General features: G+C 37.9%; 1 protein-coding gene and 1 long non-coding RNA gene across 2 annotated transcripts; one reads left to right on the forward strand and one right to left on the reverse strand.

The window, feature by feature from the left end:
* Positions 1-2988: 2988 nt before the first annotated feature.
* LOC143444963 (uncharacterized) lies at positions 2989-3929 on the reverse strand. Its single transcript, XR_013113780.1, has 3 exons — positions 3845-3929; positions 3519-3698; positions 2989-3072 (listed from the first exon to the last, which is right to left on the reverse strand). It is a non-coding gene; the product is annotated as an uncharacterized LOC143444963 (long non-coding RNA).
* A 49-nt stretch (positions 3930-3978) lies between these two features.
* LOC143444964 (protein virilizer homolog) lies at positions 3979-8124 on the forward strand. The gene is made up of 6 exons (XM_076943755.1): positions 3979-4318; positions 4422-4529; positions 4781-5143; positions 5361-6573; positions 6647-7743; positions 7874-8124. The coding sequence occupies exons 1-6, from the start codon at positions 3979-3981 to the stop codon at positions 8122-8124; spliced, it is 3372 nt and encodes a 1123-aa protein (XP_076799870.1).
* Positions 8125-16504: the final 8380 nt, after the last annotated feature.

A 16504-nucleotide genomic window follows, 5' to 3' on the forward strand; every position in this document is an offset into this window, starting at 1 on the left:
CTGCAGAAGCAGCTGCGGAAAACATTCTGTCGCCGTACAACGCGTTCCGACAAGGAGGGACTTGTAGGAAGTTTTTAGTTTGGGACCTCGGAATTGAGACCTGAGACCTCAGACCTCACTTGGCAAATCTCTTTTAATCCAACCACTTTCCGTAAATGTAAAAATTCATGTATTATTCTGTATAACGGATAGTTTGCAAGCATTAGGTCGCAGAGATTATGGCGTTTGCAAAAAACTGAAAAGTCTTTTAGACAGTTTATCACCAAATGATTTGAATGCTGTAGAAGGATGGTTAGTTCAAGATACTTATGGCCGTTACTTACTTAGTGTTGAAAATGTTCATGAAAAAGCTTTAGGGGTGTTCATCAAGTTCCATGGTTCGTTGTTAAAAAGCACGCAGACCATTGATGGCGATGACATGGAGAAAGAAATCCCATCAAAATATTTTTTTCCAGAAACTTGCTTAACATTGCATCTTGTTTGCATTTGAATGGAAACAATAAACAAGCAATTAAGAAATTAAAGGAAGCTTTCATAATTTTCAATCATATTGGATCTGTGCAAATTGGATTAGTTCAAAAAGCAAACTTACTTTTAGGAGTTTGTTATTACGCTGAGAAACTGTATAGGAAAGCAATAAAGGCAAATGAGAGAGCATTATTACTTCATGAACGATATGCTTGCCAATGTATACAAATACAGATGTATGCCAATGTATACAAGTATACAAATGGCTAAAGCAAAGTTACGCTATGCTATGCTAAGTGTGTAAATTATTTTTAGATGTAACCAGCAATGTGCTATCTAACAGGAATGAAAGCTTATGTTATTGGTTCAGTTTTGTCTTATTTGTGATGTTATTTCCGGAATGGAGTAATATGAGAAATGATAAAATGTTACTTGTTATGGATTACAAGTGTCTTCTGTGCATATGTGATTTTTATTGATGTTTTCATTCTGTATCTATACAGTCAGTGCTCACATTATTTCCCATTTTGTTGCATCATTTGCATTCTCAATGATTCTGGGAACCGCTATATATCTAAAAACATTTGAATCAATTTTTAACAATTTTTATTTTTTAACAAATCTTTTTCTTTTTCTATACTTCATCCTTAAAAAGCAACCATTTCTAAATCAACGAAACTACATATAATTTGTATAACTTGCTGTTGAAAAATGTTGCAAAAACGTTATAGGCTAAATGCTGGTTTCACTTATTTTATTATTGGAGCAGAAAAGGTATGAAGAAGCATTGGTGAAGTAATCGGAAAAGTAACCGCATATCTAGAACTATATGTTGGTAATATACAGTAGCTGACTTTACATTTATAAAACAAACAACTGCATACAAAAGATCTTAAGTTGGGATAAATCGGAATGTCATAAAGTTTTTCAAAAGTCCTTCAAAATGAATCACTTTTATTATAGTTTACAATATCACAACTACTTCACATCTAACTGGCTCTTTAGTTCAGGCATAATCGAGCAACACGCGCTATCCCATTTTTTCGCGGTAATAGCCGAGAAACGGATAAGAATAAACGCAGTCCTGTAAGTAGCCAACATTTTTCGCTGTCTCATCCAGGCGACAAATTCTAACAACTTTATACCTGTATTCCTTACAACCCATCGTTTAAGAAGACAAACATATTACAACGTTGGTTGGACGGCGGCGAAAAAGTCGATGACGTGGCGGAGCTACGAACAAAGCATGTTCCCCTGGGCACGAAGAATATCATGGTTCATGATGTCATAGACACAATCATGTGTTTGGTATCGGATCGTGCGAAAATGATCACAAGAACATGTTTATTGGTCCATGGTGCGCGACACTTGACAGAAGACTGAATTCGTTGCTTAACCAATTATTTTTACGCAAATGTTTTTATTTCAGTTGTCGCATGCTTGGTGACTTTTTACAGCATGTTCAGATAGGCTTTTCGATTTTCCGGCTTTTCGCAACAACGGAAAAGGTCTAACTCAATTCCGGGATCTCAGGAAAATAACCTGGAATTTTTAAATACCCACAATGATATAAAAAGTTTTAATGTTGAAGTCACGATATCACGTAACTCACTGTAAGGTGATCTCGGTTTTTACAACTGTAATATTTATTTCAAGCAAAAAATACGACTTATTTTAATATATATTATTATTATCTCATATTTTAATACGAAAAAGCAGCGCTTATCTTCTTAGTTTTTATGAAAAACCGACAAACGCCTAAAGCGCACAAACTCTCTGAAGTTACCGCATTATGGCGATTTTATTGTTGAATTAAAAAAAATTGATGATTGGTGTATAAATTAAGTGATTGTGTGTTTCTTGCTACAAAATGTGTCATTTCACATATGCGCATTATGACGTATTTCGTGGCTATAAGATGGTTTGTCCAGTTCAACTATGACGGGTGTAGTGAAGTAGCCTACGTTTCAAGTGATTGTGGTACCCTATCCAAACCGGGTGCGCGGCATTACTATTTTAACTAGGTGTGGCCGACACTGCAAACACATTTTCAATCGTTAATTACTCGAAACCTAATGTCGCAAACCGATCAGACTTTTACAGGTTAGTAGCAAAAACATCTGGCTTCCTTTATATAACATAATTGTAAAACTAAAGTAAGTGAATTTAGTGTAAATTAAGTATTTCTACAAGCGACATATTTTTAGAAGTTTTTCTTGTTACGCCGCGCCCCCGTTGTGCAGAAAACCAGCTGATCGCGAGAAGAGAACGCAAGAGAGTGGTTAGTCGAGTTAGTGTTGCGTAAATGAGTAAACGAAAACGATACACTTTTAAAATTATGAAAATATTGCAATAAACAACGGAGTCAAAAACTTAAATAGACAAAAGGAGTTCTCAAAGACAAATAAACTATTGGCTATAGATAATTCCAACACATTAATATAACCCGTCATCCTTGAAGGGGAAATTTTTTCTTTAAAATGTTTCTTTGAGCGGCATTTAAAAATGTTCTATTATGTTTCACAAAATTTTATTTAATTTCTTTTGGTTTTCACCGGAATTCTTGGGACGAGGTATTCGCAGTGACGCAAGGATAGTGAAGCCCTAAAACGTAATCAAAAGTTAACGGTATTACAGTCGGTTTTAAAACTCATAAGCTATAACAGACGTGGGCAAACTGCGGCTCGCGAGCCGCATGCGGCTCTTTGGCATGTTTTTTGTGGCTCTTCTAGTCGAATCGTAAAATTTCAATAAAATTGCAAAGACTACCAAGAGTACTGTTTATGAACGTTTCTCTCTTTTTCTTTTCCTTATTTAGGCCAGCATTGATGACAAGTTATTAATTATCCAAATTTAATGATATTTTTCGATTGAGGAATGCAGATATGGAACAATTAAACGACATAAATTATTTATGACGTCATAAGTTCTTATGACTTGGCTCGTCAGTAAAAATTTAACAACCAAAGCGGCTCTCGGGTTCAAATAGTTTGCCCACCCCTGAGCTATAACATCGTAGGTAAATTGAAAAACGTTTTCAGGAAATTTACCGTGGCTGTGACTTCCTGCAAATCTACCAGAGTGTTTGGACCGCTAGCTTTTTTGATCTGGCCTTTGTCGGACTCAGTCGATTTAATTTGATCGTCAGACTCGACTGTCATAGACTCATCGTCTTGTAGTGTATCTAGCAAGGCATCTATGATCGCTTCTTTCCTACTGGGATCGTTTTCCTTGAAAATTTGGATGTGTTTGACTTTTTTATCAGTCTAATATCACAGCAAACACCACAAAAGACAGTTTAAGTGATAAAGCGCCAGACACCGCAGGCGAGTTGTAACTCAAAGAAAATCTTTTAAACTCGCGACCAGTCTTTTACCGGCGCTTTGTTCGGAGTAAGTGATTGTCTCGTCTTGGATCCACGGAAATTTGCTTGTATTAAGGTCGCGGCTTTCGCTGCGTCACGGTCGCCTAATTTTGTTACCAATCGTGTTCCATTGATTTATTTTCAGAATGAGTGAGGGAATGGGTTTGTTGTCCTCCATCCAAGCGTTGCTCTTTCTTCTCGTTGTCTCCGGACACAAAATCCTCTTCCGATCGTGCAACAATTTTCTGGAGGAGCTCATGAGCCATAAGTCTGGAATCCTTCACCTCATGTCCAACTTGGACTCAATGATCCACTGCATCCACCATCTGATGAAATCTTCTCCGAGTCTCGATGTGGAGGATCCAGGAAGCGCAGGACATCTGGGAGTGAAGCTGGCGTTTCATATCCAGGCGATGCAGTCCATTGACTACATCTGCAGCCTCTTGGAGTCCGATGCAGATGAAGAGGACATCGAGGAGGAATTGAGTCACTCTTTCAAGATGATCAACTCCCTCACATATCCAAGCTTTGGAAAAAATTTTGTATTTAGAATATTTGCCATGGAAGACAATCTCAGATCCATTTTAAGATGTCTCTGGTTTTCTTCGAAAGCTCTCCGATCCAGATCCTGTTATTGAAGAAGACAAAAGTGAAGATAAGAAGCAGTTAAATGATGTTGATAAAGAAGATCCTGATGGTAACTAGAACTTTATTTCATTGTTGTTTTTTTACTTTATGAAACTTTGTACTATTATATTGTGTTGTGGACTGAGTATTGTGGGCTGTAGTCGTATACATGAAATTATTTTATGTCGGTGGTTGAAGCCATTAGCGTATAAAATACTTTAATTATTTTTCATGATAACTGCAATGTCAATGTATATTTACCTACGTAGGCATTCAGTTCAGTGCTCGTTTTATGCTGCATAATGAAATAATTTTTCGCAGGATCAGAGAGCAAGGAGGAAATGAAACCAGAGGCAATCCAGCATCGAACCGCTGTAAATAGCTACGCTGCATCTGTACTTCAACTGGTACTAGAAAGATCTTCAGACGTTGGCTTTATCTACCACTATAAAGCAGACATCATTCGTTCTTGCATGTCCAAACTCCATGTTAATGTCAAGTCCGACTTCATGAAGCTCTATCTCAAACCTCTGGAGAAGGAGCTCACTGGAGAAAAGTCCGATATTGAGAAGCTGGTGAATCTAATCAGGGAGGAAGCAGCTCTTTTGGACTGGACAACATTGGCTTTTCAGGGTCCGGGAATCTGCACTTCACTTAAACTTCTAAGTCATTTATGTTTAAAAGGTAACTTGCAAATTGATTTTATTTTTCTAATATTGTCATACAACGAGAGATTTGTTTTTATCTGTAACCACTTCACAGCTTTTTCAAAATATGTCCTTTTAAATCTGCAGCCACTGTTAGCAATTGCATTTGTGAACTGAGCTTCCAAAGTTATAAAACAGCAACATGTTCCATCAAGTTAACATATTTCCATTTTCAGCCTGTCTTTTTGTTCTAGGTGGGTTGAAAGGAGCTGGAAAGGATCCTAATTCTCGTCTTGCAGTTATCGAACTCTTCTCTGTAGATGCTCTCAACATCTTGCTTTCACTCGCTGATCAGCTACATAAAGCTATTCATAACCACTGCCACGGCATTAGACCAATGGCCGCTTTTCTTACGCAATCGACTCACACGTTGGTGGTATCTATTTCGCAAAACATTGCCGACTTGGTGCACAAAATGCTCTCGCAGCTTTTAGACTCATCCGTAGAAAGTAAAAATGTTAACGGAACTCAGGTTGTCAAATCGATGGTCGCTCTTTATTCAGATCTGTTCATCTTACTTCAACCGCTTGATGCTCCCATGTTGCACGAGCTCACGGAAAAATTTGTATCAATCATTTCACTCTTTTTTGCGCACGCGTCCTGCTCCGACCAAACAAATTCAATCGTTTCTGAGATAATACAACTCGCCGAGAGTCAGTGCGATAAATTTGCTGCTGCACTGACACTCCTTTCTCAATTACTGCAGATGCCATTACCATTTGTGTCCCCAAGGGAGCCACCCGATAGTGTCCGATCCGCGTTTCTTGCTTCGTGTAAGTTGTGGTCTGCGGCCATGACTCCCCACGTGGATCGACTCTGTTCCCTTATCTTCCCGTTGTCTTCATCGACCTGTCGCCCACTCATCAAAGTTTTAGTGGTTGTGATGCAACAATTGTTCGACCTTTCACCCTCATTTGCATCGACTCTCTGTAGCAAATACATGGAGGAAATTTCTCCTTTACTTGTGAGCACGGTTATTGGTAACGAGGACGACATGGAAATTATTCCTGATGATGACTCGGGAGAAAAAGAGCTGATGTTGTCGCCTGAACAGGTCACAATGATTCAGACATTCTCAGAGATCATGAGCCTTCCAGCTGCAAGAACGGCAGTTATCTGTCAAATGGTGACTGAAGAAGATGGTTTGCTGGATCTGTGGAATTACGCGTCTAATTCAGATACTCCTAAAGAGGACATCGCAGCGGTTTTGATCTTCACAACCATTCTTCTTGATACTGACTATGCTCTTCTACCAGTTGGTGAGGATCTACAAAGCCTGGCAAACTGTTTGCCACCTTTGGAGTACATCAAAGCTATCATATCATTCGCGCTTGGTCATATGGAGAGCCCCTTTCCTGTTGTGCAAAATCTAGTTTTTGTAGTTTTGGGAATGTTGCTTAAAATCAGGTTCGTAAACAAGTTCAATTACTGGCATCTCTGTTTGGTCATAAAAGTTAACCTTGACCTATTTTGTTTTCAGATATACTTTCCCCTACATTCGTAACGCTTTGGTGAAAGGAGAATCCAAGTTATTGAACAGCTGCAAGCAAATTTTGGACAAATTTAATTCATCCGATAACCACTGCATCAACGCTGTGCTTAGTATGTTAGAATTTCTGGAACTCATTATTGATCCAGCTTGTCAGCAAGATAATGAAAAATTTTTCCTCAGCAAAGACGAGTTGTCTTGGTTCCTTGATTGGGATAAAGACAACACCCAACATCCTTTGCGTTTAATTGAGTCCAAACTTGCAGAACTCTACCAGAAAGATGTTGATTTTTGTGACGAAGATATTGATTATGCTCTGGATAACCTAACAGCACTACGTCAAAGCTTGGATTGCTGCAACAAGATTGACGCCAAAGCTCCGCCCATTTTGAAGGAGATTGAACTCCCCAAGCCACTGTCACTCGCAGACCAATTTTCTGAGAGACCAGTTTTTGTAATTGGTCAAGAAGACACTATGCTGTACACTTGGATGTCTTTAACCAATGTTTGTGCACCGTCTAGATATCCAGATGCTGATGACGACCAACGCGTGGTGCAGTGCGACCTTATTGCGACTGCAGAGAAGTTCTGTCCCGGATATGACCTTCCAGAAGAACTAAACAAACTCGCCAATGCTGTCGAAGTCCAGCAAAGCACCGAATCAGCGGAAGCGATTGCGAAGCGAAGACAAAAGATGGAAACTTTTTCGGCACGGTTAGGGAAGTCACTGACCTTCATGAAGAGATCTCATGGACTCCTGATGACGCAGCAGAAGGTCGGAAGAGGACGTGGCCGCGGACGTGGCAGTGCCACTAACCGGCCGTATGACTTATTTCGTCATCGAAAGCAAAACACGAGTCGTCCCCCGTCGATGCATGTTGATGACTTCGTGGCGGCTGACGAGGAGCAAGAAAAGGTGGAAGATGATCCTTCGATCTTCAAACCTCCTTCTATACCTGCTCCTGCTCAGGTCAATCGTCGTCCTCAACTTCCATCATTCAAACAACGCGAGTTTACCCCGAGGGGACGAGGTGGGAGGGGTGGCAGAGGGGGCAGTTACAGACCTCGCGGTGGCTTTAACCATCAAGGTACCGGAGCCAACAACACTCTTTTAAACCGTTTCCGAGGAAAAATGTCCTGAAATGGAGGAAGAGGTCGCAACCAGGATCGCTACCAAGGAACATCCAGGATGACAAGTAGACTCAGCTACTCACCCAGAGACGGATTTAAAACGAACAAGTCGGAGCAGGGTGGCTGGAGTGGCGGCTTTAATCGTGAATATGAAAGCGGGGGAAGCCCCTCGTTTCGTGGCCGTGGCGCGAAGGTTTCCAAAGGACGCGGGGGTTATTACTTCACATCTCCGGGCACCAAACAATGGACCCCGAACTCGTCGTTCCAAAGGAGGGGCAGGGGCTACAACAAGCAAAGAGGCAAACATATCCGGTCGTTCACCAGATGAAGCATTTTAATGAACTAATCATGGTTGATAAAAATAAATTGATTTTGTAGCTGAAATGTGGTTGTGTTTTTTAAAAGTTTGACGCAATCAGGTTAAAGTCCCTCTAAACATGCAAGCGTTTTAAAAGAAGAAATATTTTATCCAACAAATAATTCATTTTATCAAAAAATCGAAGTTTTTAGACGATACCACACCACAAATCATGCTCATGGATACGATGCAGTTGTGACTAGACTGCTATTTCATGGTAACTTTGTTCAGAAGTTTTGAAGCAATTGAACTGCCTTTCAGCAATTATTAGAACCCTTTGTTTTATAAAATACAGAAATACGCATAGTTGTACAAAGCTCTCCAAAATTACGTCATTATCTGCTTCATGCTTTATATTTGGTTCATCTAAGTTACTTGTTGGAGGCAAGCAAATAAGGTACGTTTATAAATCAAGCAAACACTTCCTCATTCCAGGATTACTGCTGACTTGCTGTAGGATCGGGATAAAACATCAAGGATCAGGAATGATCCACATCTGTTTCCAATCGTGCTTTCAGCTAAACGCCTTAATTTGTTGTTAGACATTTCATGAAATAATAGTTTCAGTGATTGCATTGTACGAAAGGTAAGAGGTTATACAAGAAACAAAGCTCGCAGCCTCGCACCAATATCAGTAAACCACTGTATATTATAGCCAGCTCACTATACTTGACAAAATAAAAATATAATATGCATACTTCTGTTTCGCATTAATTCTATAACATGTTGAAAAACAATCCCATGCGTAGACAACCTAACAAAAGTCATATTAAATTACCGGATCAAGTTACAAAAATTTCGTGTACGGTATCCACTCAACAACGTCACAAGACTAAGCACAATTGTTGCCATGACGCTGTGACAAGTGACAAACATTCACTCAAGATGCCCGTATTGTACACAGTAATAATACCCGTAGCAAAGACACAACCTTTTCGATCAGTGTTTCAACATTTATCAAACTTTGATCAACGGCGACACGATTACAGCCTGATTTCAATCAGCAGTTAATATGGCGGACGAATCTAACAGTTGTTATCTGTGGAACAAGGAATTGAGCTTAGCGAAAGATTTAAGAAAATGTTGCGATGAGAAAGGTAAAGAAAATGATACAAAAGAATCAGCTAAAATTCTTCATCAACTAGGTTTAGTTTACAAAGAAAGGAGTGAGGAATATGAATGGAGGTTTACTTTCACCATGGCTGTGTTAACTCTGATAGGAAACTCGCCATCACGAATCACAGATCTCATACGTAACGAGCTTCCAGCAATGCTAACCAGCATACGATTCGCGCTTATTCGAAGCGCTGCTCTCATGAATGCGGCGATTGTGAGGAATTCTTCAAATGTTGGAGAAATCAAAAACGATCTTGATAAACTTCATCGTTATGTGCTTAAACTTGCCCAAGTACAATGCGATCATTTTGATGTTGATGCTTTTGTTGATGAAGTTGTTCGTGAGAAAATTAAATCGATTAGAGAAGAAACAGAGTTGGCTCTGGATAAACTTAAACATATTCCAGATGATGTTTCATCAGAGAGAGCACATGAGTTAGAAATGGATAAAATAAACCGAGTTAAGACACTCCAAGATAATATCGCAGCAAAATACACTGATATTATGAAGTCTATATCAGACAAGTGTATACAAATCCTGGGAAGACCCCCGTGTCGATGCTGTGTAGCTGGAATGGGATCTTTGGCTCGTAAAGAAATTACTCCATATTCAGATTTCGAACACGTCATTTTGCTCGATGATGAATTGTTGCAGAATCACGATGAAAACAGCGATCAATATCAATCTGCTTTGGAATACTTTCGGTGGTTTTCAGTTTTATTTCACATGATTATATTAAGATTAGGAGAAACAATTATTCCAGCAGTTTCTGTTCCATCTTTAAATAACAACCAAATAAAGGAACGTAACTGGTTTTATGACGCTCATACACCGCGTGGTATATCGTTTGATGGAATGGTTTTGCATGCTTGTAAATTTCCACTTGGTCGACAGGAAAAGACCAAGAACAAACCATGGACAGCTGAACTTATTAAACCTGTGACGAAGATGGTGGAATATTTGGATGCAGATGTTGATTTAAAGAACGGATATCACTTGGGAGACATTTTAACTAAAACAAGTTTTGTTTCTGGTTTCAAGTCAATTTATGATCAATTTTCACAACAAGTAACCGATCAAATACAATCTTCGTCGATGCTGAGACAATATCAGTTGATATTAAAACAACTTGAAGAAGATCTTAATAATTTCAATGTGAGCAAATGTTTGATAAGTTTGAATTACAGGAAGCCTTTTAACATAAAACGTGTTGTTTATCGAAGTTCAACTTTGTTCATTGCTGCTCTCGGTCGATTGAACTCGATTTATCAGTCGCCGTGTTCATGTTATGACATCATAGATAAGTTGACAGAGAAACAGAAAATTAATTCAGAAACTGCTCATAAAATGGCCTATTCAATATCCATTGCATGTGAAGTGCGACTCAAAATTTATTGTTTGAAGAGAAAACAAGACGACATGTCCAAAAATCCGTTGTATTTTAACTCCACACATAATTATATACCTGAACTTGTTGCAGCTGTTGGAGAGAAATCTGTCGTCGATTTTTTCAAAATAACTTGGAGCTTACAAACAATGATTTGTCGAAACAATTACAACATGGTGGAGATGGATACTGTTAGCAAAATAATGATTTTATTCCTTGTGGGAATGTTTGAAAAAGTAGTTGAGCAATGGAACCATAATAAAGATGTTAGTATCGTTTGCAAAGTGTTTGTTGTTGGAGCTTTCAAATTCACCTCTAGACATGAAGCTGCAATATCACTTGGCAAATCTCTTTTAACTCAACCACTTTCCGAAGATGCAACAATTCATGTTTTATATTATGTGACCAACAGTTTGGTAGACTTAGGTCGCAGAGATGACGGAGTTTGCAAAAAACTGAAAAATGTTTTAGACAGTTTATCACCAAATGATTTGAATGATGTAGATAGATGGCATGGTAAAGAAGCTTATGGCCGTTACTTACTTAATGTTGAAAATGATCATGAAAAAGCTTTGGGTGTATTCATCAAGCTCCATGGCTCGTTGTTAAAATGCACGCAGACCATTGATGGCGATGACACGGAGAAAGAAATCGGCTTAAAATATTTTCTTTCCAGGAACTTGTATCAGATTGCATTTTGTTTGCATTTCAATGGAAACAATAAACAAGCAATTAAGAAATTAAAGGAAGCTTTTAATTTTTTCAATCAACTTGAATCCTTTAATGTTGAATCAATTCAAGAAGCAAATTTACTTTTAGGAGTTTGTTATTACGCTGAGAAACTGTATAGGAAGGCAATAAAGGTAATTGAGAAAGCATTATTACTTCATAAACGATATCCTTGCCAATGGATAGAACAGAGATTACCAAAAGTCAACATGGCAGTAGAATGTTGTGAGACAATGTTAAGTGAAAAAGATGCACTTTTATTGTTTTCTACTAATGCTGAATATAGACAATTTGCTGCAGCTTTATGCAATTTTGGTATTTTTTTCTAATTTGCTTTTATAATGGTTTAGAAAACATTTTCGAAATTAGAAAGCAAATTGAACATTTCCTGTGATGCATGCATTACATACAATATATAATACTTTATAACAAACACATGGTATAGCTTAAAGTTTACAAATAGAGCTCTCCAACAGAAATGAAAGCTTTTGGCATTGTTTCAGTTTTGTCTTATTTTGGATGTAATGTCTGGAATGTTTATAGAGATCAGTGATCTAACTCGTGGTAAATCCCTTACCTTTGTATTAGATTACTTTGCTTAGATTTGGTGAGTCGTGACATACTTTGCTATCATGTGCTTGTTATCGCCTTTTATATCTGATCTAGTCGCGTATCAGCCATCCCAGCCAATTTAATATATGTATTGCAATTTTTAGCCTGACTCGTTTAACGGATTGTTTGCAAGCAGGATGATAAGTTAGTTGCCAGTAAACCTATTTCATTGTTTATATCTGTTAATTACGTAATAGAGACGTAGTATTAGTAGTACACCAGTATTGCCGTTTATTATATTGGTATTGTGTGCAGACTCACAGGGTAGTGATCATTTCCTTAATTTGGCCTTGTTTGTACTTTCAGATTATAAGTAATATTACCATGGCTTCTGTATTTACAGAAATCACGCGCACGCAAACACGCTCACAGATTTGTCGTCATTCGTAGCTGTTCTGTCAGTCTGTCTGTTCGAGTGATCATTGATTTCCAGCCGTTCAATATGAAAACTTTAAAGAAATCCGTTTTGCATTTCTATTACCCAGGATATGGGGAATTCAGGCCTTGCATGGCCTGAAGTAAACCCCTTAAGTGGTCAGCATCTATAAATTTTCCGATTACACATTACCTACCATTTTTGCTGCATCCTTTGTATTCTCAGTGTTTAAATTATTTTTGAGGGGCATTTATTTTTTAATAAATCTTTTCGACTGTTATTCCAGATAGAATTCACATTGCTTACAAGCAAATTGTTTTAAACAAAACGTCCAAACGTACAAAGATAAATAGATAAATGCATTTACCTAAAATATCTACAACAAACTATACAGCTAGGACACTGCAAATAAGTTCTACACCATGCTACACCAATCACAAAAACATCTGCGTAAAAATAATTGGTCAAGCTTCGAATTCAGATTCCTGTCAAGTGTCGCGCACCATCGACGAATAAACAAATTTCCGTGATCATTTTCGCACGATCCGATGCCAAAAACATGATTGCGTCTATGACATCATCAGCCATGACGTTCTTCCTGCTCAGGGGAACAAGTTTTGTTCGTCGTTCCGCCAGGTCATCAACTTTTTCGCCGCCGTCCAACCAACGTTGTAATATGTTCGTCTTCATAAACGCTGGGTTGTAAGGAATATAAAGTTGGTTGAATTTGTCACCAGGATGAGACAGCGAAAAATGTTGGCTACTTACTGGACTGCGTTTATAATTTTACTTTCTCGGCGAATACTGAAAAAACTGACAAAATTTACATATGTTTATAGCCTACACATAGCTTTACAAGGGTAGCATATAAGCAAACAATTCAGGCATGATTGCTACTCTAGGTTAATGCGATTTTACCAACAGCTGCGATTTTTGTGAAATGATCAGCCGAAGACTTGCTCATGCAATAAATCAGTTCCGACGCGTTGACATATTTCTCGCTCGCTATGCTTCAAATATTTCCACTCGTCTACAACGTGCGATACTGTTCTACTGCTGCTGCCCAAGGCTCCAGTAACTAGTATGACGTAATAAAATCCAAGACTAAGTCAATCCAACTTTCTGTATATCAACCTAAAGCTTTTTAAATCGATCTAATTACAATCTAAATAATATTCTTACGATTTCTATGGGCGTATTCAAGCATATCCCGGCAATAATTAGAAGGGTGTTAAGATGGGAAAACTCTTTTATGGTTATCTGTATTATCTGTTCCAATGCCTGTTGCCGTGATATTGCAAACTTCAACGCAAGTGATTTATACCGATGGACGTTTGAAAATAATTTCCATTTAAATCAACTTAAGATCTTTATATGCAGTTGTTTGTGTTATGAATATAAAATCGACTTGCATTACCAACATATAGTTTTAGTTACGCGGTTGCTTTTTCCACAGCTTCACTAATGCTCCTTTTTACCTTTTCTGATCCAACACTTTCACATTCTGTCACAGTCTTTGCAAGATTCTGTTCGTCACGGTCCATACAAGTAAATACAAGACCACTCGCTGCACCTGCGTGATGCAAAAAGCACAGTGAAATACAAGTGAAGTGCGAACTATTTCAGGTATTTCGAGTACTTTACATAAATTAATCATCTCTCAGTCAAATTAGGTTTAGTTGAATGCTTCAGATGCTCATTTGTATACACAGGGTAGTCGAAGTTATTGCAATACAATTTTAGTTCTATATTGCGGTTTTATTACCCGACTATACTGTAAGTAAAACTATCAACGTTTAAGGAGATAAAACCAAGTACGCATGTATTTGCATTTGCCAAGAAATTATTCCTATAGTTAAGCAAATTTCACAATTGAAATTATTTGACTCGCAATGATTTCAACAAAGTTTAAATTTCATTCTTTGAAAGCAAAACTTTCTATGAAAAAGATTAAAAATTCGATAGTAAAGTTTGTTCGTTTTTATCGCTTTTCATATAAGAGTTAGCTCACTCTTAAACCAAAACTTTTTAAACTTGATTTTCACTCGAGTAAGATAAAAAAAAACAGAAGAAGTCAAATTTCTGCCTGATAAAAACCGTTGCTATATTTACTCTGTTTCATTAAAGGACTTATTAGTTAGTTATTCGATCGTTTATACATTTCTTTATACAAATCATATCTGTAAACGAACATTACTGCTATAACAATTATAGTCAAAATACGTGGACTGAAATGAGAACACGGCTACTTAAAATGATCAAGGCGCATTGTTACTGAGCTAAATTAAATACTTATGTAACCAAGATTTTCCTTGGGCCAGGAAACCTCCCGCTTTTACGGCTAGTCGATTAGCCGGTTTCTGCTCTCCTATCTTATATGAACATTCTTTTAATAAAAACAAACATCCTTTCTGTATTAAAACCAAATGTAGATTGATTCAACACTCGCCCAGCACTTCTCAGCCGAGCGCAACACCACACCAACACGCTAAATAAACGCTAAATACCAATTAGGCCCTAGCGGTAGCGATGTAAGACGACACTAAAAACATGTGTAAATATGAATGGGTAAAATACGGCAGCACGTGAGCAAACATAAGAAAACCTGAAGAGCATGCATACGAATGAGACAATGCACAACGCGAATAAAAACAGAAGTTGACTCACACATTGGACTAAATTAACCTACAAGATTGGGGCGAACAAACCGTGTACAATGTGAACAATTGACTCCCTACTTGGGTAATTAAAATGCAGTCTATCTAAAACTGGTAACAACTCAAACCGTAAACAATTGAATTACAAATTTGGTGACGCGATATTAAAATGTGTTGGCTCTAAAACGGGTGCGTAAAAATAATCCCGTGATACTTCTACACATAATGATTTCTCTCATCGCTCCTGAAAGTGGTCGATGTCACTCTTGCTTGCTTAAGACGTATGTTTGCGCATAATGTTTGCTTGAAACGACGAGCGTGTATGAAACGTTTACCATCTCATACAGTACAAGCGCTATTTCATTGCGGAAAGTTTCAAACAACAGTTATAATGGCGGACAAACTTGACGATTATCTGTCGAACAAGGAATTGAGTTTAGCGAAAGATTTAAGGAAATGTTGTGACGAGAAAGGTGCAGAAAAAGATATAAAAGAATCAGCTGATATATTGCATAAACTAGGTTTAGTTTACAAAGAAAGAAGTGAGGAATTACAATGGAGGTTTACTTTCGCCATGGCTGTGTTAACTCTGATAGGAAACTCGCCGTCACAAATCACTGCTCTCATACATAACGCGCTTCCAGCAATACTAACCAGCATACGATTCGCGCTTATTCGAAGCGCTGCTCTTATGAATGCGGCGATTGTGAGGAAACCTTCAAATGTTGACGAAATCAAAAACGATCTTGATAAACTTCATCGTTATGTGCTTAAACTTGTTAAAGTACAACGTGATCACTTTGATGTTAATGCCTATGTCAATGAAGTTGTTCGTGAGAAAATAAAATCGATGAGAGAAGAAACAAAGTTGGCTCTGGATAAACTTAATCATATTCCGGAAGATGTTTCATCAGACAGAGCACATGAGTTAGAAATGGACAAAATAAACCGAGTTAAGACACTCCAAGATAATATCGCAGCAAAATATACTGATATCATGAAGTTTGTATCAGACAAGTGTATAGAAGTCCTGGGAAAGCCCCTGTGTCGATACTGTGTAGCCGGAATGGGATCTTTAGCTCGGAAAGAAATTACTCCTTATTCAGATTTCGAACACGTCATTTTGCTCGATGATGAATTGCTGCAAAATCACGATGAAAACAGCGATCAATATCAATCTGCGTTGGAATACTTTCGATGGTTTTCGATTTTATTTCACGTGATTATATTAAGATTAGGAGAAACTATTATTCCAGCAGTGTCTGTTCCATCTTTAAATAACAATCAAATCAAGGAACACAACTGGTTTTATGACGCACATACACCGAGCGGTATATCGTTTGATGGAATGGTTTTGCATGCTTGTAAATTTCCACTTGGTCGACAGGAAAGGACCAAGAACAAACCATGGACAACTGAACTTATTAAACCTGTAACAAAGATGGTGGAATATTTGGATGCAGATGTTGATTTAAAGAACGG

This window comes from Clavelina lepadiformis, chromosome 2 (genome assembly GCF_947623445.1).
Source record: "Clavelina lepadiformis chromosome 2, kaClaLepa1.1, whole genome shotgun sequence".
In the NCBI taxonomy this organism is placed as follows: domain Eukaryota; kingdom Metazoa; phylum Chordata; class Ascidiacea; order Aplousobranchia; family Clavelinidae; genus Clavelina; species Clavelina lepadiformis.

Excerpts from the sequence above, each read along its gene's own strand:
- LOC143444964 (XM_076943755.1), top strand. The coding sequence starts at position 3,979 with ATGAGTGAGGGAATGGGTTTGTTGTCCTCCATCCAAGCGTTGCTCTTT. Across the intron at positions 4,530-4,780 it reads TGATAAAGAAGATCCTGATG|GATCAGAGAGCAAGGAGGAA; the intron begins GTAACTAGAACT and ends AATTTTTCGCAG. Across the intron at positions 7,744-7,873 it reads CGGTGGCTTTAACCATCAAG|AGACGGATTTAAAACGAACA; the intron begins GTACCGGAGCCA and ends CTACTCACCCAG.